Raw genomic sequence first — 27424 nt, forward strand, 5'->3', positions numbered from 1 at the left:
GACAAACAGGCAGAGTGAAAAAGTTAATAGAAAATATTTATTGCTTGAAGTCGTCTCTGGCACGTGAATGGGGAGCAGGAGGGTCCCACTGGATCAGTCCAGCAGCTCGTCTCTCACCAGCACAGGGAAGCGCCTGCCTCCTCCACAGAGCTGCGCGTACACCCCCCGGAACAGCCGAGCGGCAGCCGCCTCCGCGTACAGCCGGGACTCCAGCACAGGCAGCAGCTCTGCCATCCTCACCTGGGCAGGGGCAAAGGACACACGTCACCAGAGCTGTTGGGATTCCACATAGCCAGGTAGGTGAAATCTAACCAGAGCAGGGTGACTAATAACATGGGAGCTGAGACTTCCTTTGGTCATGTTTAACAACGGCCAAGCTGCTCACCCTCTGCTCGTGGAGTTCACCAGCAGCCAGGCAGCACTCCTAAAGCAGCAAGATAAACAGCAATGGAGGTGGCCCAGTGCTGGGATGAGCTCAGCATCCTGTGAGAAGCTGAAGCTGGTATTGATTCAGGAGCTCTGCAGTCACACAGCGAAGCACTTACTCACCCCAAGGGTAATTTCAACCCTTCCCTCATGACTGTTCCTGTCACCTCACAGTTGGGACACATTAATCCAAGGCAGACAGGCAAGCAGCCAAAGAGCAGGGAGCTGCACACCCTCCCCCCCAGCAGCAGAAGCTACAGGGGATGGTAAACTGTCCAACATTCCCTGCCTGCCCTCTGGTTTATGGGGCCCAGCTCATGACCCCAGTTCGTGCCCCCAAACCACCCCCTGGCCTGTCACAGGGTAGCAGCACAAAGCTCTGGGACCCTGACTGTGACTGCCAAGTCAAGCACAGGTGAACTTCCAAGCAAAGGCCAAAAGCTGCCCTTCAATGCCCTGCTCCTCAGTGCTCAGACAGACATTTCACCTGGGATTTATTACCTGTCAGTAGCTGACAAGGTCTGAGCAGTCTGCACATCAACAACCCCTGTGCCCTGCTATACTGCCTTCCCAGGAGAGGGGGCAGTGAACTGCATGGCTTGGCACCTCCCTCCAAGCACTTTTCAGTGGTGGTAACAAAGGAAAACCCAAACAGAACAGAGAATGGGGCATCTGCAGGGGTTCCCTTTCCCCTTCCCCATAAACCTCTGTGCAGGGACATAACCCTTCCCAGAGATTAGCAGCTAATTGCTGCAGACACAAAAGCTACAGGGGAAGTTGGGACATGAAGGAGCACTACACTGCTCCACCTCCTCAGAGAAAGCCTCATCTCTTCCATCTGCCTGGTCCACTCCAGATGCATTAAAATAGAGAAAACAGGCCTTCTCCACCAAAGACAGGCTGGGAGCCACCAGGACTTCCCATGGTTTTGCCATTCATCCATGGAAAGGCCATGGACAGGCTCAACTCAGAAATACACTCATCCTTTCCCAGGGGGGTATTTATCTGTGTCACATCCACTCACATCACCTTCCCCAAGCACATCAGGCATCTTGCACGCTCTGCACAGAGCTGCTTCAGACATCCAGAGCTCACCCAGCACAAGGCACCAACCCAGGCACACAGGAAAAGGGGGCAGCCAACACAGCAGCAGGCAGCAGGCTACAGCCACCACTTAGTTTTGGGCAGATAAAAATCAAAACCCTCACAACCCCTAATTCAGGATTTTAGTGCTGAAGTCCCATTTGAAGAGAGGCAGCAATTGGTCTTCAGTCAGAGGGAGGAGCACAGACAGTCACAAATAACTCTTCCCAGGCTTACAAGAAATGGCTTTTCCAACACCAAAGGTTAGGTCAGAGGAGTAGATGTGATTTCACAGATCTCAGCCCTTTGCTGCTGCTGGTTGAGAAGAACAAGTGATCCCTGTGCAGCCAGCACTCTGCTCAGGCTGGTGGAGGGACTGGCCTCCTGCTGGGTTCTTAAAGGCATTTTCAGAACAGCCAGGTCAGGATTAGCAGCACCGTGGCTTGAGATCTCAAAGGAAAGGAGCAGCAGGAGGGGAGCTCATTAGCTGGAGACTAGGAAGGAGAATGAGAGTGGGTGCCCCTAATGAGACTTGCAAAGAGCCACGAGAAGAGGTCTTCAGGTATTACCAACAACATCCTCTGCCAAGCTCTGAAAGAGTAGCTAAAACCAATAAATCTTAGCAGGAGAGGGTCAGACATTTAAGGGCACCTCTGCTCTGGCCTTAATGAAAAAAGTCAGTCCCTCTGTCTACAAAGCAAACAGGGCACTGAAACGATTTGGACAGGAGACAGACACAAACACCACTGGCAATGTTTGCTGTGCTGTTCACCAGGACCCCAGACACCAGCTGTTGCCTCACAACTGGCCTTCCTTGCCCTGCTCCAGGAGCACTAACACTTTAAAAGACTCACCTTTTGTAAGGCAATTTCTTGGTGCAGCATTGACACTCGCAGCTTCAAGGAGAACAGGTCCCTCAGCTCCTGGGAACTGGAGTACCACAGGAGAGGCACGGCCAGCATGCCAGCACTGTCACTCCTCTGTCCCTGGGGAGGAACACAGGCAGCAGAGCAGCTGCCTATGTCCCCAGCAGAGTCCAGGGGCAGCCTCATCTGGGACTCCACAGCTGCCAGGGTGGAAGAATTAGCAGGAATATCCAGGTTAAATCTGTACTGACAGAATTCATGATCTACTTACTGTCCCCAGAAATGAATGACTAATGATGTTGTATTACTCAGACTTGGCACAAGCAGGACAGTGGAAGCTGTGACACAACCTCCCCTACCTCTCAGCAGCTCCCTCACCAGCCCTCCTGGACTGCAGCACTTCCAAGTCCCAAGCCCCTCCTGAACAGAGATGAGTGGCAAGCAGATACCACAGCTTTATTTGCCCCCAGAGAATTTTACATGCTATATTAATGTTCAGGATAACAAAGGAGAAAAATTATATCAGTCAACAGAGTGCTCTGCACACAGGTGGCAAACTACTGAGCAAGCACAGCCAGCCACATCCACACCTGACTACAAACAAGGACTGGCTCACCTGCTTGCAGAAGCTGCAGCTTTTGCAAGCACTTGGAAACTATGGTTTGCAAACCCTCCAAGGTGAGAAGGCTTTCATATTCTCTTTGCAGAGTGGGATGGTCTAGAAGAGAAGCAGAGGAAAACCAGCAGGTGTGAGCATATTGAAACCTTCCCCACCAAATACCAGTTTCTAGGGTGGCCTTGAGTTCCCCAGCCCTCATTCGAGGCAGTGAAAGCTCCTGTCCCTCATGTGCTTGGCATGTGCTGGACACCAGACACATCCAACTGGAGGCCACTGGAATCATCCTTATCCCACCTTCCACCCCCCTTTTCTCCTCACCTGCAGTCTCAGCTTCCACATACTGGCTCAGAAGGGAGGGGACATCCTGGAGGACCTTCAACTCCTCCTCTACCTCTGCAGGACTGAAGGCTGGCGTCGGTGACCCAAACTCAAAGAGCAGCAGCTTAAGGAAGGTTTCACAGCCCCAGCTCTGTGCACCACCCCCAGCCCTGGGCCAGGGGAGCTGGAGTAAGGGGCAGAGGACAGGCAGCCCGAGAAGCAGCACTGCAGTGGGAAGGTGAGGGCAGCACAGCTCTGGATGGCATCATGGCCTTGTTTGGATCAAAAGGCTTATGACTGCTCAAGGGCTGTACTCTGAATAAAATCCCACTTCTAGAGACCCAGCCTGAACTCCTGTTACTGGAGGCACAACTCTCTGCAGAGGGGAGCACACTGCAGAGCCATCACACCCAGTGCCTGCTGCACTGCACCTCGTGCTCCTGGGAGGGGGTGGTGAGCCAGGAAAGGATACACTTGTCTGGATCCTCTCTATGAAACGGCTCCTTGCAGCTGCTGCTTCTGCACTTGTTTGGCAGAGACGACATCTCTCCCATGCCCTGCAAATTCAGAAGGGACAGGAGGTGGAGGCTCTGCTCTGCTGTGCCAGACAACGCTTGCACTGAGCTGTGACCCACCAGTATGACACAGCAGCACTTGGAATAGGAGCATTTTACTCACCCCTCTCTATTTACTAGCCATTTGTCCCTCATTTTTGACAACCAGGATTAGATCAGGGAGGACACACCCTTCAGAAAGCATCAGACATTACAAAATGTCTATTTTATTCCTCTCAGCTTGTTTTGAGGGGGAGGATTTACAGCCATCAGAGGAGAGGCAACACACTTCTATAAGCAGAACATGAACTTGCAGCACATCCCTAATTCTGCTGCATCATCAAGGTACAATGGTGAGGTGTTTGTCTTCCCTTCCTTTTGTGAGGGGTCATTTGCAAACAGCAATTTGCATGTCTGTACATTTACTCTGTTAGTAAATGTGTACATAAAGAAGAGCAGACAGGACAAATTCTCACCCTAGCTTTTACCAGGGATTCCTTCACTTGACAAACCTTGTCAAGACTCTCCTTGACTTTACCAGAGGCTTAAGGACAGCATCATAAGCAAGCTGGTCAAGACCTTATATCAGAGTCCAGTTTTTAAGAGAGTGTTACACCAATAACATTCAGAGTGTTGGGGATGTTCAGTCTGGAGAAGAGAAAGCTCAGGGAAGACCTTATAGCAGTCTTCAAGGAAGCTGGGGAGGGAGTTTTCAGAAGGGCATGTAGTGATAGGATGAAGGGGAACAGTTTTAAACTGGAAGGGGGTAGATTTAGATTGAATATTGAGAAGAAATTCTTCACTCTGAGGGTGGTGAGGCCCTGGCACAGGGTGGCTGCCCCCTCCCTGGAGCTGTTCAAGGCCGGGTTGGATGGGGCCCTGAGCAGCCTGGGCTGGTGAGAGGTGTCCCTGCCCATGGCAGGGGGTTGGGACTGGATGATCTTTAAGGTCCCTTCCAGCACAAACCATCCTATGACTAATGGTGTTGCCAGAGGGGCATATTTCCTCTAAAGCTCCCCATCCCCACTGACACACAGTGCCTGTGACACCCTCACACGAAGGATGGCGTTAGAGAGCCAGCACCTCTCAGCCAGCCTCCCCAAACCGGCCACAGCGAGAGCCAGCAGGAGGGACCTGCAAACAGCTCTGTAGTGCATGACTGGAACCCCAGCGTGCAGGCGCCTCCCCCCTCCACCCAAACGGAGCTTCTGAATCCCCACAGAAGCCACAGTTTCCAGAATCACATTACACAAAGAAACAGCGAGGTTAATGGAGCAGAAAAGAAGTTACCAGGCAAGATGCTCCCCCCTCCACATGGGATCTTTACAGCAAAGATAATTTTCCATCTGTCTCTGGGTTGAAAGTAACAGCGAAGGGTATAAAGTGACACTGGAGTGATCAGGGTGCTGAGAGGCTCAGTTTACCAGGGAAAATTAAGGGAATAAAGTCTTACAACTCCCTGAAGGGCAACTAACAAATTTGGTGTCTGGTAAGAGCCAGTTCCCAAGAGGAAAGGAATTCTGGAGGGTAGCACAAGGAGCTAGATGGCTGATGGGGTTTAAATGTAACATCTGGACAAACACCAGCATGATGTCTGCTGAGTTATAGAAAGATTTCTCCAAGGGAAACAGTGGGAAATCCTTCCAGGGTACTGGGGAGCTGACTGGAGCACCAGACACCCCAGCCCCTGCACCATCAGCACAGTAACATTGTAACTGGCTCTAGTTAAAGAGTTCATCAGCAGGAATCAGCCCTGAACAAAACACAGCCCCAGGGCTTCCAGCCTATGGAGGTGCCCCAGCAGAGCAGGAGGAGCCCCAGCAGAGCAGTTTGGATCCAGCAACTGGCTGGGAGACTCTTCCATTGCAGAGAGTCTACAGAACCCACAGGGGTTGCTGCTTTCAGCAAGGAGATGGTATCAGCAGAGACTTTTGCAGCACTGTTAAGCCCATGATTTAAAGCATTCCTGGATGTCTTATCACTCAGGGATTAACAGGGATTTAGCACTCTGGAAACAAAAGTAACACTAGCAGCTAGGATAACATGAAAACATGTATCATCAAAACTATCCCTGCAGAGGGCTGTATGGTACCACTCCTCCTGCTCAGAGTTCATCCATGGGGTCAGTGTCCCCCTGTGACCCACAAACCAGCCAGGTCTACCCCATGCAATCTCTCCACACAGCCCCCAGCAGAGGGTTGCTCTGGACTGGACTGATCAGGCTGGGCTTACCTGGAGTTCCTGGAATAGGCTTTCCTGTAGGGAAGGGGCAGCTTCAGCTGGCATCTGCAAGACAAGAGAAGCATCAATCCCAACTGCTGGAGAGCAACAAAGCCTTGTCTCCAAGCAGTGAAAATGTCATTTTGTCTAAATTAGAAGTTAATTTATCTGTAGTGGAAGATGTCAGCAACCCTGAAGATTGAATCCATCACTGGCTTTGACCTGCCCTCAAGGAAGGCCCAAGGTCTGCTGCTTCTTTTCCACAAGTGATTGAGCTGACCTGGGGGAGCTCCTGCATCCTACCAGCCATCAGAGGTTGATCCAAGGTGAGAAGCTGGGAGCAAAGCCCGACAAGGCAGAGTGCAGACATGGAAACAACATGAGGGAAGCTGATCAACACAGACATGAGCAAAAGCAGCTGCCCCTGCCCACTGCCATACCTGAGCATGACAAGGAGCTTTGCTCAGCACCACAACACCCTCAGAAATGGGAAAGGGGCATTTTGGCTTCTGTTGGGAATGTGCATCTTAACCCTGGGGCAGAATAATCCCTGGCTTGTTACTGCAAAAACACATGGGTTGGCAGTTACAGCTACAGTCACAGGCAGACTGTGAAGGCAAGACCACAGCTGGGGTAAGTGTTTGAATCCAGATTCCTCTTCCCCCAGCAGCTCTCACTCAGCCTCCTCTGTCTGTGCCAACACCACGTGAACAAACAAGAGCTGGGTTGTGGCAGCTGAGAACGACTTCTCAAAGTCTTCCAGGGACAGGCATGTGTCATATCTGAACTTCATTGTTTCTTTAAAGCAAAGAGCACACAGAAAAGGGTACAGAAGTTGTTTAAACAAGACAGACTGGCCTGGATGTAAAGCAAATCTTCAAAATACTATGTTGCCACTTTTCTACAGAGAATCTCAGTAACATCCACTTCATAATTCTTCCTACATCAAACACTTGAAATGATAATTCCTGCTTTATACATTATGATTGTATAAGGAAAAAAAAATTTAAATCACTATGAGAGAAGAGAGAGAGGATTGAGGCCTTATTGTGTAAAGAAAAAAAGTAGTCAGAGAAAGTTTAAACAAGGCTCAAGAAAGCTCTCCAAAACAGTCACAGGATGCTATGAAGTATTCCAAAGTCCTAATTAAAAGAACTTGAAAGTCCCAGCCACCCAAGAGTAAGCTCTTCAAATGAATGCATTTACTCAATCACCACAAAGGCTTTTAAACTGTGAAGGATCCCTCCTTTTGATGATCTGAGGAGCAGTGAAACCAGGCTGGGTCCTACAAAGCAGCAGCAGAGATCAGGCTTGGCAAATGAGCTAGTCTAAACATCAAGCAGAACAAGACAGAGGTGCCCATCTCAGCACTTACCCCTTTTCCTGCAAGGTGGCTGTTGGAGGTGATGTGCTGCTTCCCACTGCACCTCCAGCTGCAGAATACTCCTTCTTGCTGGACTCTCCCAGGAAACCACAACTTTTCACACCTTCCTCAAATAACTGCTTGCCAGCAGCTACAGAACCCTTTTCTGCAGCTGAATCCTCTGTGGAGGAGCTTTTCTGCTCATTCAGAGCAGATCTGGAGAAGTCAGGTGTCTTTTGGGGTTCAGCTGCAACACAGAGCTCACTGGCACTGGTCACTGCCCTATGACTCCTTCCTTGTTTGCAAGCCACCCCTTTTGTGAAGCTCTTCCCAGCTGTCCTGGGACCTTGAGAGACACATCTGGCCAGGGCTTTCCTCTGCAGTTTTTTCACATCTGGTTCAGTCCTATAAGGAGCTCTTAGCTGGTACAGAGAGGGCTTCTTCAAAGGGGCAGGCTTTTTTCTTACAGCTCTCACCTTCGTGCTCTCAGGCACATCCTCAGCAGCTGCAGGGACTTGCTGCTCTTGGGCATTCTTGTGAGCAGGTCCCTTGCCTGCAGATTTCTCTGCCGTACCTCCCTGTTCCTCTAGTGGAGTTTTCAAGATGCTCTTCCTGACTTTCAGTGCCTTCTCTAAGGCCCTGTTCAGCAGCTCCAGTTCCTCCAGCTCCTCAGCAGAGGGCCTGTTCTCTGCAACAGGAAAAAAACTTGTTACAAGATCCAAAACTGGACCTTCCCCATTTGCCTCTATGCTGACTCACTCTTCCAGGTGTTACTGGAGGAAACTGAACCTGATGAACGTCACATTCTGGCCACAGCCCCACAGAAGCTACACACAGGACACAGGCAAACCTGCCAAAAGCCCCCAGCACCCAGAATGGACACAAGCCACAGGAGGAGACGTCTCTCTGGAGCCAACCCCTCATTCACCAAGCAGCCACCCGCAATCACCACACCTCCCTGGGTCAGGCCTGCCCCCCGCTACCGGTAACAGCTCCGAGCTAACACCGAGGAGGAAAGCGTGAGGAAAAAGGCCGAGGGGCGACCGTAGGTCGGTGCGGGGCGAGGGAAGGGCTTCTGACACCAGCACCGGCTCCAGCCCGCCCGGGCGCCACGGGGAGACAGGGAAGCGCTCACCGTGCCCAGGGCTGGAGCCGGCCTCCGGCGGCGGCTGCTCGTCTTCCTCACGCTCCCTGTGGGGAAGAAACAGCGCGGAAAGCCAGCGGGGCCGTGCAGCGAGGGGCTCCGCTGCCCTCCCGGCCCCCGGGGCTCCCACACGGCTGCGGGACACGGGCGCCCGCTCTGCCGGCACCGGGGACACCGACTGCGGAGGGTGCCCGGGCTGCAGCGGCTCCCTCCTGGCCCAGGCTCGGGGCGGTGGCCGGGGCCGCACTCACCAGCGCCTCAGGAGGCCCCGGCTCCGCGCCGCCCGCCGCTCCAGCTCCCGCCGCCGCTCCGCGCCTTCGCTCAGCGCCGCCGACAGCGCCGCCGCCAACCTGCAAGGCCCGGCGCCGTCAGCCGCCCGCCCGGCCCCATCGCCCCTCTCCCTCCCTCCTTCCCTCCCCCGCCCGCTCTCACCGCCGGCCGCAGCCCGCAGGCAGCATGGGGCGAGTCGGTCCGGCACGGATCTGTCCGAAAGGCGCCAAACCGAAAGGCGGCAACCGGGCTCCGTATCGCCCTGTCAGGAACGGCGGGGAGGGCTCTGAGGAGAAGGGCGGGAACGGCGCGGAGAGCCCGCCCCAGCCCCAGCCCGTCCCGCTCCCAGGCGCGGGCTTTGCAGATCCCTCTGCCCGCCCGGGGCGGCAGGCCAGGTGCTGGGGATTCTGCCGTCCCCCTTGGCCCGGGGAAGCCGGTTTTATCCCTCGGATGGGTTCGGCGCTTCCCGCTCCTCCGCGGCGGCGCCTGAGGGGAGCTGGGCGGCCTCGGGAGGAGGAGGGGGGGGGGGGCTAACGAGGCGCTCGCAGAGCGGCCGCGTCCCAGCAGCTTCTTGTATCCGCTCTCGCCTGAGGATCAGAGCGCCAACAGGGCCGGCCCCTGCCGTGGAGCCACCCGAGCGCAGCCCACCGACCCACCGCCCTGGGGGCTGGGACCCCCCGCGGCCCCCGGCCCACGGAGGCTGGGGATGAAAGCTCGGCCGTGTGCTGGTTTCACCCTGGCTGGAGGCCCGGTGCCCACCAAAGCTGTAACTCCTCAGCTGGGCAGAGGAGAGAAGATACAATGGCAGGGCCGTGGGGACCTTGCTCTGGCTGCTGGAGCCCTCCCTGCTGAGCTCTATGTCTCTGTTCGCTGGGGGGTATGGCCATGGTGGTGGTTTGGCTCTGGCTGGAGAAAATACAGATTGCGATGTTCAGGAGTAGAGATAAGGCCAGGGAGAGATCACCCCACAGTCAGTGTCACGGGCAGAACAGACTCAACACAGAACAAAGGAAAAGAAACTCTCTTAACTGATGACACTGCCCTGCACCCCCACTGACACCAGATTTGGGGGATGAGAAGTGGGACCAGATCTTAAAGCAGCTCCCCCCACCCCTCCCTTCTCAGCAGACTGCACTTCAGTCAGGATTTCGCTCCCTTCTGCCCCCCAACATGGCGTGGGGACTGGGGGGTTGGGTCAGTTCCTAAAGAGTTGTTTTCCTTCTTAGCTGGGGGGTGGGTATTCCTCATCCCCTTCCCCTGCTGCACCATGGGGTCCCACCCGTGGCAGACAGCCCTCCCTGAACTTCTCTAATGTGAGTCCTTTCTGTGGGGGCTTCAGCTCCTCACCAACTGCCTCAGCGTGGGTCCTTTCCGTGGGGTGCCGACCTTCAGGCCCAGACTGCTCCAGCCTGATCCCCCAGAGAGTCACAATTTCCCCAGCAAACCTGCTGTGGTGTGGGTTGGTCTTTCCATGGGCTGCAGGTTTCACTGCCAGGACCTTGCTCCAATGCGGGCTTCCCACAGGGTCATAGCATCCTTCAGGCATCTCCATCTGTTCTGGTGTGGGGTCCTCCACAGGCTGTAGATGGTCTCTGCTCCCCGTCATCATCCATGGGCTGCAGGGGGACAGCCTGCTTCACCATGTTCTTCTCCAGAGACTGCAGGGGAATCTCTCTGGCACCTGGAACACCTCATTCCCCACCCCTCCAACCCCCCCCCCCCCCTTTATTCACTGGCCTTGGTGTCTGCACAGTTTCTTACATCTTCTCACTCCCTTCCCTGGGGGCAAAATGCCCCTGCCTGTGTTTTTTTTCTCCTAAATCACATTTTTTCTCCTGAATGTGATTCCCAGAGGCGCTGTGACCATCACTGATGGGTTCAGCCTTGGTCAGCAACAACTCCAGCCTTGATCCGGCTGGTGTTTGCTCTCTGGGGCCTGCAGAGAGCTTCTGGCTGCTTTTTGCAGCAGCCACCCCTGCAGCCCCCACTTCTCCAGTAGAACCCAGCTTCAGCCTGCTCCATGTCCTGCCCATGGGCTGGGTTCTCCTGGGGATCCCCAGGAGTGCTGGGCCAGGGCAAGGAGAGCAGAAGGGCCTACAGGCCCCAGCAAATATACCACCCCTCAAATGGCTGCTCTGGTTTGCGTCAGCAAAGAGGCAAATTTGGGGGGTTTTGAGGAAGAACCTGCCTTGTTCTGCATCTGTGGAAGCCACCAAGTTGATGAGGCCATCTCTGGGTGCTGCTGGGAGGGAGCAGGAGTGCAGCTGTTGCTGCGGAGGGCCGTGCTGAGGAGCGCGCTTCTCCGAAAGTCCCCATGGCTGGCACTTGGCACTGCCTGTTCCAGGCAGCTGAGGAGCAGGAATCCAGTCCTACCCCTTGTGTAGCAGGATAAAAACTAACTCGAATTTAGAAAGTAGGAAAGAAATGGTCCTTTGCCCCTGAGGGCTGAATCATCGGGTTGAGATATTGGTGGTTGCTCTGTGGCCACACAAGCACAGACTCTTCTAGAGAGAAAACGATGAGAATCTCCTGTGATTTGTGGAGGCAGGACTTTAAAACCCCTTAAAAAACATCACAGACTTGCCAATATAATGGTGGGACTGATTACATGGAGCGTTGTGGGCTTCCATAGTCACCCTCACAACATACTTCCAGGTGTAAATTGCACAGTTGGCATGTGAGGAGGATGACTTTTCTTTCTCCAGACTTTGCAACAGAATCTGAAAATTAGGCTGTCTCCTTCCTGGTTCAAACCTCACAAAGATGTGTGAGTTTGCTGTCAAAACACTGTTAACAAGTCTGCTTTGAGTTGTGAGCCAAGACACGGTCCAGCAGGCTCTTCCCTGGCTAAGTGGGCTCAGCAGGGCTAAGGAGAAGATCAAACTCTCAGAAAAGAGTTTATTCAGCAGAGCCAACAGCTGTAAGGTTGTGAGGCCCCCAGGGAGTGCAGCAGTGGCACAAGAAGGGCTCGCTTTCAGACAGCTGCTTCTTTAAGTGGACACCTTTTCCTTCTGTAAGGTTCCCACTGGATTTTCTTGTTGGACAAATAGGTGCTTGACTTGGAATATCAGGATTTGCTATACTTTGCACTTTGAAGCAAACAAGTGGTGTTTTAAGATGATTTGGGCTGAATAGATTGCTTCATTTCAACTCCAAGTGCATGAGGCTTTCTGGTGTTTCTCTCCTTTTGGCAGAACTGTCACCAAGGTTTTCTCCTGGTAAGGCTTAAAAGTCCAAGCAGACTTTTGGGGCATCTGAGAGGGCTGCAGCCTGTTGCTGGTTGGCAGTGGGATGGGGATGGCCGCGGCAAGGAGATGCAGTTTTGCTTTACCTCAGCAGAGGGCTGAGTGCCACTGTGGCTGCCAGCATCTCCTGGTGCTCTGGAGGAACACAGCCTGGGCAATGAGAGTTCCAGCTCTCTTTTGGCACCTGGATGCCGAGAAGGGGATCAGACCGCTGCCATCCAGGAAAGTCACCCACAGCCTGCAGCCTGCTGGAATGCTGCTACTGATGCCAGCAGCTTTTGCATCAAGGCTGAGTAGTTTAGAAGTGATAAAAAAGGAAAAACCCCAAACCCAAGAACCCCTTTGTACTTGAAATGAATGGGGCATGTGACCCTCACCCAGAACCCCCGGCTTTTGCAGGCAATAAGATTCCTATTAACAGTTGAGAAAGCTTTAAAGCAGGCCTGAATCTCTCCTCACTGGGAGGGGTGGATGACTATTTGCAATGCTATGGCCTGTCTCTTGCCACTGAGTCAAGACCAAGGCAACCACTCTCTAGACAGTGCTGCTGCCACTACAAAATTAGGAGGGTCAGCACACCCGGAGGTGGGATTGTAACAGCCCCTTCCAGCAGCAGCGAGTGCTGCAAGGGTTAAGCTGTGGGGTGAAACCATTAGCAAATTGGGAGCAGAAACTCCCTGACGGGGATGGAAAGTCTCCTCTGCTCACACTGGGGGCTCACAGCGTGCCAACATTTGACACAGCAGCTGCGGGAAGGGGTCCATCCCTGATCCAGGCAGCCCCAGTCCCGCTCCTGTCTACACCTCAGCCATGGGCTTCTGCTGCCTGGCCTTCTGCTGAGTCTTGCAGCAGGACAGTTGCTGGGTAAATGGGCTGAAACTTCTCTTGCAGATGGGTGGCTTCTGTGGTGGGCTGACTGCTCCAGCCTGGTCCCCCCCAGGGTCACAAGTCCCCCAGCAAACCTGCTCTGGTGTGGGCCTCTCTCTCCACGGCTGCAGGTCCTGCCAGGAGCTTGCTCAGCGTGGGCTTCTTACTGGGTGTTAGAAACACCAGTGGTCCTAAGAAAGGACTTGAGGTAGACACGGTAGTGAAGCAGTAATTTATTATACATTCTTGCAAGAGAGGGTGACCTAACAAAGTCGGCACCTCTGGTCAGAGTTTGTAGCACTTTTATACCATATCCTCATCCAAAAATCATTAGGGTACCTCATACACCTGTACATATTCATAACCTGTCCTGCTTCATATTAAAATGAGTTCCAAGAAGTGATTTCCATCAACTCCTCCCAGCTGTGCCTGCGCACTGCTGTTTGGTGGTGGTCGTGGAGGGTCGTGGGGATGAAGTCGGGTGGCTCCTCTTCGTCACCACAAGTAACCTTCTGTCTTGTGCAGACTCAGTTACCCCTTGACTCTGATCCAAACTACAAGTTTGGTTTCATCAGGTTTTGATATCTTCAAGGACAAGGGGCAGCTTGAACTAGTTACAGTGAAATGCTTTGCCTGCATTTGTGACCCATTACAAGACGGATAAGGAGTTTGTTAGACTGATGGGGGGGGGGGAACTGCAACTCATCAAAGAAATCATTTTATTTTCACAGAGCACATTGTCCTTGAGTGCATAATTTACTCAAAATATGGTGTCAGACTCAAACTTATGTCTCAATTGATGTTTCTTCTTTATCAGTGAGGCAGAGTCGTTCAAGTGAGGCATCGTTTATGGGAGGTCACGCTATGGCACTTCATCCTGTTAGTCTTCCTTAACCCTTTACAAGCATCTAAATGCAATATATCAGCAATGTTGAGACATAAGTCCACAGTTTTCCCACCCTGTCACCCATTACTTAGCAAATTAAGCTTTAGGTGGGTGTCCAGGCCTGGTCAAAACTGGCTGGAGTCTTCTCTGCCAATTATGGCCTTGAAATCCATTTCTTTTTGTCATGCACCATCATCATGGCAGAACTACTGGGTTCATTGGATTCATGCATGCATGAGCTTCCTTTTCTAGAACTTTCTGTGGGGAGGTGGGGGGGGAAACTGCGCGTGTGCATTTCCAAAAGCACACAGTTAGCTGAACAAGCACTGGAGCAGCAGAAAATGGCTGGCGTTGGTGAGGATGAGACCCCAAATCCCTCCCCCAAGCCTTGTCCTTCAACTCCAGGAGTGGGAAGGTTTCCTTTCCCCAGCACTATAGCCAGGCAGTAGGGACAATGTCCTTGCTATGGCTATAGTGGTGTATTGTTCCCTTTCCATTAGGCTTTCAGGTCGTCACAGCCTACCCAACATGTGCGGTTTCACCTCCCGGAGCAACCAGAGAGGTGGGTGTTACTGGGACTGAGAGGTCTCTTCAAACTCAGAGAGTTGGTTTAGAAAGAATCAAGGTTTTCCTGTTCTGTTCTTGCTTTCCTTCTAGGCAGAGGACCCATGCTTCTCCTCACAGGGTTGCAGATGCTGTGGCGATGTGTGAACGATGCCGTGTGATAGAATTCTATGCACTGTTAGGAGCTCTTGTTATTTTGGTTTTGTTTTTGGTTGTGGCTGGTTACTATTGTTGCTACAGCTGTGTACACCAATAAAGTCCAGTTTTGTTCAGTTAACCAAGAGTTTCTATATATCCTAAATTCTTCTACAGAAAATACTATAACCCTTTTCATTTTGCCAAAGCAACATTTCCCAGGGTTTTCCACACAGGGCACAAAGCACCGTGGTGGGGGAATTGGCTTCACAGCTTCAGAGTGCACGCAGCATGTGGGAAGCAAACCCCACTGAAGAGGTTTGCTGCAGGCTGTGCTACCCTGTGTGTGTCCACTCTTGCTGGAGAAGGACAGGGGAGAGCTGTGCTGAGCTGTGCCAGTTGCCTGCCCTGTGTGTTCGTGAAGGTTCCTGGATCTCAGTGCTGGGGAGCCCGGCACAGCGTCCGGACCCGTGAGTCCCCTTGGAAAACAGGTGCAGCCAGGAGTCTGGAGAGCAGTGTGGCAGTGCTGGGAGTGCCCTTTGGTGGCCAGTGCTGTGGGCTATGCTTGGGACCTGGGGACTCTCTCTGTGTGCTGCAGGACCCACTGAGCGCGTTTGGGGTCTTGGGTGCCCCAGGAACGTTCTCTCCAGGTGCGTCTTGCTGCAGGGGTGGTTTTGCTGTACAGAAGGGCTCGGCAGGTACCAATCTGAGCTCTGCTACATGAGTTCTTCCCCTGTTTGCCCAAGCCTGGTGTCTCAGTGATCAGGCTGTGCTGTGCTGAAGCTGCTGAAAGCTGGGAGGGACTGTCAGAGCTGAATTTAGTGTAGGGCCGCTGTCTGCGGCACATCGCTGCGGCTTAGGAAAAGGCACATGCTACACACTGAAGAAGGCTGTATTAAGCTGTGTTTTACCCAACCCCTCAGCCCCAAGCAACAGCTGCTTTAGCACATGGTGTTCCTCTTGCTCTGGCTGCCTGTGCTGCTCCAGTCCTGCTGGCCCTGGGTGAGGGGCCCGGGGATAATTCCCGCTGCAGGAGAGGCACTAGCTAATACTTTGCATTCCCAAATAGGCAAGGTGCTGCCACCTTGGGGAGGGCCTGCTGTGTCCCTCTCTTCTGGAAAGCGTGTCCCCATGAGGTGCTGGTGTCCTGTGGCTGTTTGCCCCCCACCCAGCAGCCTGGCAAGCTCCAGGATGGCAGCAGGAAGCAGTGAGAGTTGGTTTCCCTCTTCCCGTGGAAGCAGGGGCTGTCTCGCTCTCCACAGGCCAGGCTGTGTCTGCACATTGGCTTTACTGCTAACAGAGCTGCTGCTTTACCCATTGGCTTCTCTATGAGCAACTGCAGCTTCCCCTCTGCTCTACAGAGCCTATTTAGCTTGTGCATCCTCCTGCACTGGATTTCATCAGAGGAGAGGCACATCTTTCCTAACAGCCTGTGTAATTCCTTCCAGAGGGACCCATCACATTAACTCCTTAATCCACCAACCTGTCCAGGGAGCACGCTCGGGCTCTGTGCGTTTACTGTTGGTCTCTTGCACAGCCCTAATGCCACCCCAGAGGCTTTACCCGTTGGAGGAGCTGGAGCTGGCACAGTCAGAGCCTTTGGAGGCCAGCTGGGGTGGCAAAGGGCTCTGGCCCACCTCTGCTTTCTCGGTGTGCTTGGCTCTAACGCCACCTCCGCAGCGTGCCGGGGAAGGCAGGGTCCTCTCTGTGCTGCGTGCACTTGGGTGGCATCAGCTGGGCTCTGTGCAGTGTGAAATAAACTCTGCAGGAATTGAGGTGTGGTGGTGCAGGGCTGCTGCTCTGGCAGGTCACTGCTGCCTTTGATTTCTTTCTACACTCAAAGATGCTGGCTTGCTCTGCTCTCTTAAAAGTTTCAGGGTTATTGACTCTCACTTTTGGATAGGGTTTTTTAAATTACTGTGATGAAAAGGCCTTTTGGAAATCAGCTGGTGTGTTGCTGGGCCTGATGCTGCCTGGGCAGAGTCCAGCTGCACTAGGGCAAGAGAGTGAGAGGCCTGTGCTGGTCCAGCTCCTGCTGCACCATCCCACTGCTGAACTGACTTCTGTGTCACCTCCCGCCGTGTCCCCTTGCTTTCTCTGACCTCTTCTTCCTTCCTCCCTGACCTTGCAGCCCTCTCTGCTAGGCAGGAGTGATGTGGGAGGGAAGCCTCGCTCATTTTTCATGCTCAACCACCACTGCAGCTGTTGACTGTGCTGGCAATTGCCTTTGATATACATTTACAGAGATGGTGACCTGTGAAAGAGTAGATCAAAGACTTGACGGTAGTGCCTGGGGTGCACCTTAGTGTGGCATAGTCTCCCCATCTGTTCCTCTGCAAATAGCAGGCAGATAACAAAGACACATCTGCACAGCAGGCAGAGATCAGCCACAGGATGCAGCTACCTGAGAGGAGGGGGGTGAGGGTGCCTGGGACATCTTCAGACTTGGGAGAATCATAGAACTGTAGGGGTTGGAAGGGACCTTGAGAGATCATCAGGTCCAGCCCCCCTGCCAAAGCAGCTCCCTAGGACACATCACTCAGATAGGCGTCCAGACGAGTCTTGAATCTCTCCAGAGAAGGAGACTCCACCACCTCCCTGGGCAGCCTGTCCCAGGGCTCCCTCACCCTCACTGGGGAAAAGTTCTTCCCCATGTTGCTGTGGAACTCCCTGTGCTCCAACTTGCAGCCATTGCCCCTTGTCCTATCCCCACAGACACTGAAAAGGGGCTGCCCATTTCCCCCTGCATCCCTTCCTTCAGATAATTATAAACTTTAATTAGGTCCCCCCTTAGTCTTCTCTTCTCAAGGCTGAAGAGTCCCAACTTACTCAGCCTTTCCTCATAGGGGAGATACTCCAGACCCTTAATCATCTCCGTAGCCTCCTCTGGACTCTCTCCAGGAGATCCCTGTCTGTTTGATCCCAGGGAGCCCAGAACTGGACACATCACTCCAGGTGGGGCCTGAGCAGGGCAGAGTAGAGTGGGAGGATCCCCTCCTGTGACCTGCTGGCTACAGCGTCCCTGTCTGCCTGATGATTGTGCTGGTCAGAGTTTTGACATGAAAAGTTAAAATTTGGCTCCAGGCTTGGAAGTTTGCAATTGTTGGCAGCAACAGGCCTGGCCAGCGCTGTCATAAGAGGATTACGTTGATCTATTGTTTGGGAAAGAAGCTGCAGTTTTAATAGGGTCTGTTTTGATGCTGAAGTGGGATAATTATAGGTGAGAGAAGGGAGAGGTTGGAAATAGATGTGTCCTTCCCTAGTGCGTGTGGGTGTCTGCTCTGGGACCCCTGGGTGTGCCTGCTGAGGATGCCTGTGCCACCCCGGGACAAGAGCCTGGCCCTGGGTGGCCCTGAGGGGTGCAGTGCATTTTTTGGGGGGAGTGGAGAGGGTGCAAATGCCTGTGGGCTCTGAGCAGTGTCTCCTCCTGGGCAGTGGTGGCAGTGCTAGGGCTGGACTCCCCAGCTTGTGGAGCTCTGGGTGCTGGGCTGGGTCTTCTGCCGACTTGGGCAGGCTTGGGTCTGCTGCTGGGGACCACGCTGCTGTGTGTCTGGTTCAGTGGAAGGACTTTGGTTCGGATGGTGAGTAATTTCCTAGAGAGGTCATTGCATTTATCCATGATTCACACCAAAGCAGACCCCTGGAGTGCTGGAGACTCATCCTGCTCCTTCTGGTGCACATGAAGGTGACCTCCCTTGCCTGGCAGTTAACTGCATTATCACCGGCTCCCCCTCCAACTGGCACCTGCTGCATGCTGCCTCCTCACCCCAGTGAGCCCATGGCAGGGATCACCCCACAGCCCAGCTTCAGCTTTGGTGGTATCCCTCCATCAGGAATGATTTAGGGAGCTGCAAGCAAAGTGGCCAGGGTGAAGATGAGCAGTCCCTGTGGCGTGTGCAGGGTGAGGAGTGGGGGGAGCACAGCGTGCAGTGAAAGCTGCACAGCCGGGATGTCTTCACACCACAGGTTGGCAATTGGGCATGACCTTCCCATCCCTTTCTCTGGGCTTGCTCTGACCAGCCCACTGTGAATCCAGGCAGCTTTAGGGAAGGGGGAAGGAGAAGGGGTGCCTTAGAGGTTGGGTGCTGGCTAAGGAAACCCTTGAAACAACAACCATGGGTCTGATGCTGGGGATGAAACAGCTTGTGGGGAGCTGGGTGTGGGAGGGGGCTGCTGCTGGTCAGGGATGCGATGGGCACAGGCAGCTCTCTGTGGATTCAGCAGCCACATCCATCCAAGTCCTGTGGCTCTGGAGACTGCTCACTCTGTATCGATTAGTATTTCTTCTAAAGGCTGATGAAGTTTGGGCTGTAATTGCAAGAATTAGTCTCCTTGCCATTTTATGACATTCTTGATCACGTTAACGAGTTCTCTGATTTCTGTGGAGAGTTCTCCCTGGGTTGGCTGTCAGGGGAAAGGAACTGCTGGTGAGTGCCGAGCTCTCCCCTCCCAGGATGGCTGAGGATGTGGGGATGAGGATGGCAGATGCTGTTTGCCCTGCTTGGGGTTTTATGTGAAGGAACAGGTGAGTTTTGGGTGATCTCCAGCAGTGCTGGGGGACAGAGCAGAGGTGCCCCTGTATTGGCACAGTGTAGCAGAAGCAGCACAGTGGGATAACTCTGCCAGCTCCAAATGTCATCCATTACTCTGTCTTTGCTTCTCCTTTTGCTGTGCTGCCTCCTATCACATCACTGTTGATGTTTTGTACCTTCTTTGATCCTTAAGAACTCAACAAACTGGTTTTTAGGGAGGGACCAGCCAATTTTCTCACTCTTTTTTTTTTTTTTTTTTTAAATCTTCTTTCTCTTAGCAACTTTATAAAAGCCCCCGTGGCTCATTCGACTGGCTGTGCTGCTGTCTGCTTTTCCCTGCCGTTCTCTTTCCCCTGCAAGGCCACACCAGGTCTTTGTGCTGCCATCAAGGGGTGAGCACCAGGGATGTCCCTGCTTTGGGAGGTAATTGTCCCTGGGTGTGCCATGATTTAACTGCGCGGTGCTTAGTGCGGGGGGGGGGGGGGGGGGGGGAACCTTTTTAAGTGGGATGAAATCACTTTGCAATTCCTATGGATCTGGGGGTTAAAAGGAAATGGGATTTCCTGAGCATGCACGTCCCATGCTGTTCTGGAAAGGCTCAGATGCTGATGAGCTGCTGCAGGCGGTGCCCGGATCAGCGCCCATGTCTCAGCCATGGGGGCTGCAGCTACTGCACTGGCTCTCAGCAGTGGTGACCTCTCTGCTTCCCTGGTGCTTCTCTGTGAATCTCAGAATGCTTTGGGTTGGAAGGGACCTCAAAGGTCATCTAGTTCCAAGACCCTGCTATGGGCAGGGACATCCTCACTAGACCAGGTTGCCCAAAGCCCCATCTAACCCAGCCATGGGATGGGGCACCCACCCCCTCTCTGGGCAGCCTGTGCCAGGGCCTCACCACCCTCAGAGTAAAGAATTTCTTCCTAATGTCTAACCTAAACCTCTCAGCTTGAAGCCATTGCCCCTTGTCCTGTCCCTGCACTCCCTTGTGAACAGACCCTCTTTCCCTTTCCTGTAGGACCCCTTTCAGTATTGGCACACTGCAATTAGGTCACCCTGCAGCCTTCTCTTCTCCAGGCTGAACAAGCCCAACTCCTGCAGCCTGTCATCTTAGGGAAGGTGCTCCAGCCCCTTGATCATCTTCATGGCCTCCTCTGGACTCATTCCAGCAGCTCCATGTCTTTCCTGTACTGGGAACCCCAGAGCTGGATGCAGCATTGCTGGTGGGGTCTCATGAGAGCAGAGGGGCAGAGTCCCCTCCCTTGACCTGCTGGCCACTCTGTTCTTCATGCAGCCCAGGGCACAGTTGCCCACCTGAGCTGCTCACACACCGCTGGCTCATGTCGAGCTCGTCATTGAAGGTGAATATTGAGCCAAACTAACAAATTACTCCCTCACACCAGAGCGTTCACCCTGTGGGGTGAGGAGTTGGGCGCTTCAGAGCAAAAAGTGAGAGATTTTGGCAGGCTGGAAACAAGGCACCATGAGCCACGCTCCCAGCACCCAGGGCTGTGTTTGGCTAGGGGGTGCTACGGTGCATCCTCAGGCTTTAATGTCACTAAAGCCTGCCTTTCTCTGGGCACAGGAGGGGGCCCAAGTTACAGAACCAGTGTATCTTTGAAGTCTTTCCTTCTGCTCTTCAGCTCTGTCACCAAGAATAGCACATCTGGATTTGCTTCTGGAATTAGAGTAATAGGGCTAAATGAGTCCTAATGCAGCGATGCACCAGGCAAATTAGTAAATTGATGCAACTGGTTTATGCTACTAGGTACCAGCACTGAAATTTGTATGTAATGCAATATATCTGTCAATTAAAGCAAAGTGCCTGTTAGGCTGAAATTACAGAGCCTCTCGTGTGCTCTGCTTTTCATTACAGCTGTATTGGCTCAGAGAGCCAATGGGATCCTGGGGGCATCCGGAGGAGTGTGGCCAGCAGGTCACAGGAGGGGATCCTCCCCCTCTACTCTGCCCTTCTCAGGCCCCACCTGGAGTGTTGTGTCCAGTTCTGGGCTCCCTGGGATCAAACAGACAGGGATCTCCTGGAGAGAGTCCAGAGGAGGCTACAGAGATGATGAAGGGCCTGGAGCATCTCCCCTGTGAGGAGAGGCTGAGTGAGCTGGGGCTGTTCAGCCTGGAGAGAAGAAGACTAAGGGGGGACCTTATGAATGTTTATCAGTATCTGAAGGATGGGATGCAGGGGGAAATGGGCAGCTCCTTTTCAGTGTCTGTGGGGACAGGACAAGGGGCAATGGCTGCAAGTTGGAGCACAAGAAATTCCACAGCAACATGGGGAAGAACTTTTCCCCAGTGAGGGTGAGGGAGCCCTGGGACAGGCTGCCCAGGGGGTGTGGAGTCTCCATCTCTGGAGAGATTCCAGCCCCATCTGGACACCTATCTGAGTGATCTGTCCTAGGGAGCTGCTTTGGCAGGGGGGTTGGACCTGATGATCTCTCGAGGTCCCTTCCAACCCCTACAGTTCTATGATTCTATGATTACAGTGTCGCATTTCCATGGGGCTTCACAGCTCTGCTGAGGAGCCTGGTAGTCCCAGGGCTGCACTGCTTTGAGGAGCTGGCCTCCAGAAGAGTCTGGCTGCATTTCTCCAGGGCTGTGGGCAGCCTGTGGTGCCACGGCAGCCTCATATTCCCATGTGGCACAGGGGTGTTTGCTTGGCTCATGCCACAGGGATGGTGTGAAACCAAAATATAGTCTTGTATGTGCAGCTGTTAATTGTCTTGAGAAGCCCCAAAACTGGCTTTGGCTGTGGTGTGACCCCCTTCTATTTGATGCTCAGGAGGATGGGTCAGTCTGTGTTCAGGGGTGCCCAGGGACAGGACAAGATGGACACAGAATGGACCAGAGGAAGTTCCACCTAACCCTGAGGAGGAACTTCTTTCCTGGGAGGGTGGCAGAGCCCTGGGCCAGGCTGCCCAGAGAGGCTGGGGAGGCTCCATCTCTGGAGACCTTCAAACCCTGTGATCCTGGATGCTGTCCTGTGCAGCCTGCTTGAGGGGATCCTGCTCTGGCAGGGGCTGGGCTGGGTGATCTCCAGAGGTCCCTGCCAACCCCATCATGTTGTGATTCAGTGTGATGCTCCAGGAGGCTGAGCTAAGGGGCAGCTGAGGAGGGGTGGGCTCACTGGCTCTCACCTGGGGACACAGACCCACAGCCTGTCCTTGTTGTGCTCGTTAGTTGCTGTAGGTTTGAGGAGCTGAGTACAAGTGTTGGGTGGGTGGTGCAGTGTGAGGGCTGGAGCTTGGTGCTGCACATCTAGGTGCTGGCCACCTGAGCTGTCACAATGTGCTGTTATCAAATACTGCCAGTGCCTGGGGAGTGATGACAGCCCATGGGTGTGCTCGGTGCTGCTGTGGTGGCTGCTCCCAGGAGGGCTCTGTGCTCTGCACCCTGTGGCTTCACCAGAAGGGTTGTGGTGACACTTGGCAAGTTTCCTAGGGGGTGACTTCAGGCTGGACTGTGTTTTTTGGTAAGTGTAGCAGCTCTACTGCTGCATCTTTGAGCATCCCCCTCGACCTGGAGGCTGGAGGTGTGGGGCTGGGGGCAGAGGAGGGCTTGAGCCTGGGAGTGCCTCTGGAGAGGATGGGGAGAGCAGGCAGGAGTGCAGGTGTCTTGCCTGTGCCCAGCCTGCACCTTGGGTGTTGCAGTGCCTGCTTTTGGCTGGCTCTGAGCAGTAGTTGTGTTTCACTGTGACTGGTAACAGGGAGCCGATGTGAGGGGTGACAGAGCCAGCGGGGGATGCTCTGCCTCAGCCCCCTCTGCCAGCAAAGCGATTTTTGGGAAGTGCCCTAGACCCCTCCCCAGCAGCGGTGGAGCCCATCGGAGGGAGAAGGTGGGAGATGAAGGGGGCTGCTGTGTAGAGCAGTGGGTAGAGGGCTGTATTTTCCCTGGCTGTACGAGGGAAGCGAGCCCGAGCTCTCCTGGTGTGTGAATGGGAGGGAGAAGGTGGAGAGGCACCGCGTGCCTGCCCAGTGGAGGGGCTGGCAGAGCCCCCCATGGTCATGGGGTTCCCCCCCTCCCCTCAGCCCCCCACTTTGTGCACAGGTTCGTGCTGGTTCGCTGTTTTACTGGGATGAATCTCAGCACCCGGACGGTTCAAACAGATTGAAATCCCCCCCGAGAGCTGCGGGCAGGGACGGTGACGGTCCCTGGGACAGTCCCGCTCAGCTGGCAGGGGCTGGTGGCTGCACCAGTGACCGGGGCTGTGGGGCTGGTGCTCTGTGGAACGTACCTGGCTGCTTCGGGCATTGAATTTGGAGCGGGAAGCTGAGCCAGAGCCCAGAGGAAAAGGGGGGGGGGGGGGGGGGAAAGCAAGGGAGGAGGGAAGCGAGGGGCTCGGCGAGACACGCAGCAGCCTCTCTGCAGCCGATGCTCATCCCCCGTTGCTAGCAGGATGCTTTGCTTGCAGAGGGTGGCTCCGAGCAAGGAAAGGGATTTGTGTTTGTTTATTTTAACATGGCACCCACAACAGAGGGATGGAGAGGACGTGGAGGCTGCCTGCTGCTCTGCCGGTTGAGCTGATGCTGCTTTTCTTTGCTGCTTCCCCGAGGGTCTCTTGGCACAGCTGGGAGTTGCCATCAGACACCCCTTCCCCTGGACACCTTCACTGACTTAATCTGGCTCCGCGGGGCTGGAACGAGAGGGTTTTTTTCTCTCTTTTTTCTCTGAAGCCCTTGCTTTTTTCTCCTCCCAGCTGGCGTCAGGCACCGAGGATGCAGAGAGAAGTGCTCCTGACCAGGGAGGTTGCAGTAGGATTTCCCTTCGGGTTCGCAGCATCCCTTCAGGTGCTGCCTGCCGCAGCCTGGGGAGCCGAGCCCGCGGGTGACCCCTGCCTGCATCGGGCTCGCTCGCTTTAGATGTCTGTCCTTCTCCTCCCCGGGCTCAGGTGTTCGGCGACAGGCTGGAGGATCATGTTAGGTAGGTGCTGCCGGAGGCTGAGGGGTGTCCTCCGCCGTGGAAGGCGGGGAGGGAGGACAACTGGTGAACTCTGAAGAGCCGCAAGAAGAGCAAGGGGAGCTCCTCGCCACCTGCTGTGCTGGTCTCTCTATGCTGTGAGAACAGACCCTTTGGAAATTCATCTGAACAGCCGATTTCTTGGGGTTTTTCATCACTTGCTGATCAGGACAGCATCCTCTCATCTGGATGATGGGCACTGCAGCTGCCCTGGGCCATCTCCCCAGAGGCCTGCCCGGTGGCCACTTGCTGTGGGGGCTCCAGACCGGTACCACTGCTACTGAGGCATCCTTTCCAGTGGGCATTATTATATTTATCGTTTTCCCTCCCTCCTCCTTAATTCAGCAGCAGCACCACAATAACTAAGCATACAGACACCAGCCCCTCTCCTAGAGTTGGGAGCCTGCAGCTGCCTCGGGGAGGCAGGGCTTTCTACCCTCACCATCTGAGGGGTCACCGTGGAGCACACCATGGACTGTCCAACAAGTAATTCCTGGCTAAACTCCCCCTGTCTTGTGCTGTCTCTTGCTCTGCCTCGCAGTGCTCTCCTCCCGCTCCCGCCGGCTGCCAGAGCGTGCGGAGTCGGGAGCACAGCCGGGGTGTAGCATGCGTGAGCGTGCGGTGGGACTGGTGCCCAGGGCTGCAGGTGGGTGTGTGCTTGGACACCGCAGGGGCCATGGCTTCGTTTGGGAAGCTGATGGAGTACTTCAGCCTGAGGAAGCCCAGGATGGAGCTGTGCTCTAGGTGGTGGGGCTGGCAGAGCGGGAGCTGTTGCTGTAGTGTCACTGAGTGCAGGTATGGGGTGGCAGTGGCCTGTCTGGCCTGGTGCCTCCGTGTGTGCCTGGGGAGCTGCGGGGTGGGAGAGGTGCAGTCCTTGGTGTTTTGTGTTTCCTTTATCTCTCCTGGGGCTGGGGAGGGGGCTGGGAACAAGCCAGGAGCTCCCAAGGCATCACCTCTGTCCTGTCCTGAGGCTCCAGGGTGGCTCGTTGCCACAGGGTGTCTCTGACAGGTCCCGTGTCTCAGTACCAGTGTCCCTGTCTAGGGCTCGTTCCGGGTGTTGGTGGCACACCTCGGACATCTGCGTGGTGACTGTATGCATGTGCACCTGCCTGCCTTTGTCTCCTGCTTTCTGTGTTGTGCTGCTGTGCTGTGTCCTTGTTGGGTGGTGAGGTTGCTGTACCCCAACTACCCTTCCCTCCCTCTGCCCCAAGTGAAACCCCTGTTTGCACTGGTGGCTTGGCAGGCTCTTGAAAGCGCGTGGGGTATATGGTGCCGATGGAACATCCTGGCCAGGAAGGGGTGGAGGGCATCTCAGTGGTGGTCAGGGACAGGGTGTGACAACAGGGGCTGCTCTGGGCAGGTAGACATGTAGCTCTTCATCAGTTCGTTAGGGAGACAGGGAACATGCTGGGGAAAGGGAGGGTTGGCGCTGGACTGACTGGAAATCCCCTGGGGCGGGCTGAGTTGGGGGGCTCAGGGTGCAGCAGAAGGGTGTGTGTGTGAGCATGGGGCATTCCTTTAGGGTTTCAGTGCCTTTCATCTCAGCAATTGGACGTTGGCCCATCCTGGGCCTCCTAGGAGGCTGGACAGAGGAGCTGCTTTTACTTCCCCTCCTTTGGGGGGTATTTTCTACACTGATATCCTGTACCATATTCTTTGCTTTGGAGTTTGATGGGCTCTGAGGTGGGTGGGGAAGGGGGGTAGTGGGCAATCTTTTCCTGGCAGGTCTGTGCTTAGTTGGTTTTGGGTGTTTAAAAATATCTCTTCAGCTCTGGCAGCGTGTCTGTGTTCAAGCATGTGGCTGGTGGTGGGGAAGAGGAGGAGCTGGCAAGTTTGGGGACTGGAAAAGTGTGCTGAAGGAACAAACGTGAGCTGCATGCAGTGTGAGAGGAAAACAATGGGAGATCTTCCACCTCTGTCCTACAGCACAGCTGTGCAGGAGTCCCTGTCACTGGAGTGTGTCTGTCTTGTGCATCATCCTGGGTGTATCCTGGTGGCACTGTTGGAACCACAGACCAGTGGCTTGGGTTGGAAGGGACCTTTAATGCTCATCTCATCCAACCCCCCAATGTGAGCGGGCACACCTTCAACTAGGTTAAATTAGTGTGTTGCTGGGTCATGTTCAGCTTTTCATCCACCAGTACCCCATAATCCTTCTCATCGGGGGTTGTTCTCAATCCCTTCATCCCCCAGCCTGAACTGATACTGGGGTTGCTCAGACCCATGGGCAGGACTTTGCCCTGGGCCCTGTTGAACCTTGTGAAGTTCACATGGGCCCATCTCATCAGCCTGCCCAGGTCCCTCTGGATCATCCCTTCTGTCCAGCCTGTCAGCCACACACCACACAGCTTGGTGTCATCAGCAAACGTGCTGAGGGTGTGCTCGATCCCACTGTCTGCCACTGGTGGAGATACTAAACAGTACTGGTGTCCTGAGGGACACCACTTCTCACCAGTCTTCATCAGGATACAGAGCTGTTGACCACCACTGTCTGGGTGCAGCCATTCAGCCAGTGCCACACTTACCAAACCGTCCACTCATCAAATCCTATTTACTGAGAAGGATGTTGTGGGGAACCATATCAAAGGCCTTGCAGAAGTCCAGGCTGATGACATCTGTAGCTCTTCCCTTGTCCATGGATTCAGGAGCTCCATTGTCAAAGGCCACTAGGTTGGTCAGGCAGGACTTTCCCTTGGTGAAGCCACACTGGGCACCTTGAGTCACCTCCCTGGCCTCCAGGTGCTTGTGCAGAGCTTCCAGGAGGATCTGTACCATGATGTTCCTCTGCAAACACATCACTGAGCTCTGCACCAGCTGCCCCCCAGGACCTGCAGCTCCAGGACTGAGGATGGTCCCCAGGGCTGGGGGGTGGGCAGGGGGTGGGCACTGGGTAGCTGCCTGGTGGGTGCAGGCAGGGAACAGGCCCCTCTGGTATCTCCAAGGAGACTGGGAGGACAAAGCAGTTCTCTGGCAGGATTTGAGCAGGCTCTGTGCTGGGAAGCATGTAACCCACAAGTGCCCTCTGGTGTCCTCCCTGGGGGTGCAGGAGGTGTGAGCGATGAACTCTCAGGCTGTGCAGACCCTTGTGGCCCCTTCTGCCTGCCAAGGCTTTCCACAGGGAGGAGGGCAGGCTGTGCCCTTCGGCAGAGGACGGGTACAGAGAGTCCAGCTCTGGGGCAGGATGTGAATATAGATGATTTTCAGAGAAGTTCTTGATGTTATCGTGTCAGCCTTCCTGCTGGAATCAGGGGAGGGACACACAGGGAACTAGAGGGACTTGGTCAGCTTTGAATACAGAGCTGGCACCCTCTGGACTCAGAGTCTGCTGAGGGTTTCTCTGAGGAAGTGCCAAAGCCAATAGTGCCTCTAT

The 27424-nt window shown here is 54.4% G+C and overlaps 1 protein-coding gene across 1 annotated transcript; it reads right to left on the bottom strand.

The window, feature by feature from the left end:
* Positions 1–48: 48 nt before the first annotated feature.
* Positions 49–26829, bottom strand: TEDC2 (tubulin epsilon and delta complex 2; the record flags this gene model as incomplete). The annotated part of the gene is made up of 11 exons (XM_084271240.1): positions 49–240; positions 2364–2575; positions 2992–3093; positions 3313–3421; positions 3785–3869; positions 6099–6152; positions 7462–8137; positions 8399–8640; positions 8845–8943; positions 9096–9450; positions 26610–26829. 11 exons carry the CDS (start codon positions 26827–26829, stop codon positions 94–96), a joined length of 2301 nt encoding a protein of 766 aa, XP_084127366.1. The 3' UTR covers positions 49–93.
* Between the last annotated feature and the right edge of the window lie 595 nt (positions 26830–27424).

Source organism: Gallinula chloropus (assembly GCF_964237585.1).
Source record: "Gallinula chloropus genome assembly, chromosome: 15".
Lineage (NCBI taxonomy): Eukaryota > Metazoa > Chordata > Aves > Gruiformes > Rallidae > Gallinula > Gallinula chloropus.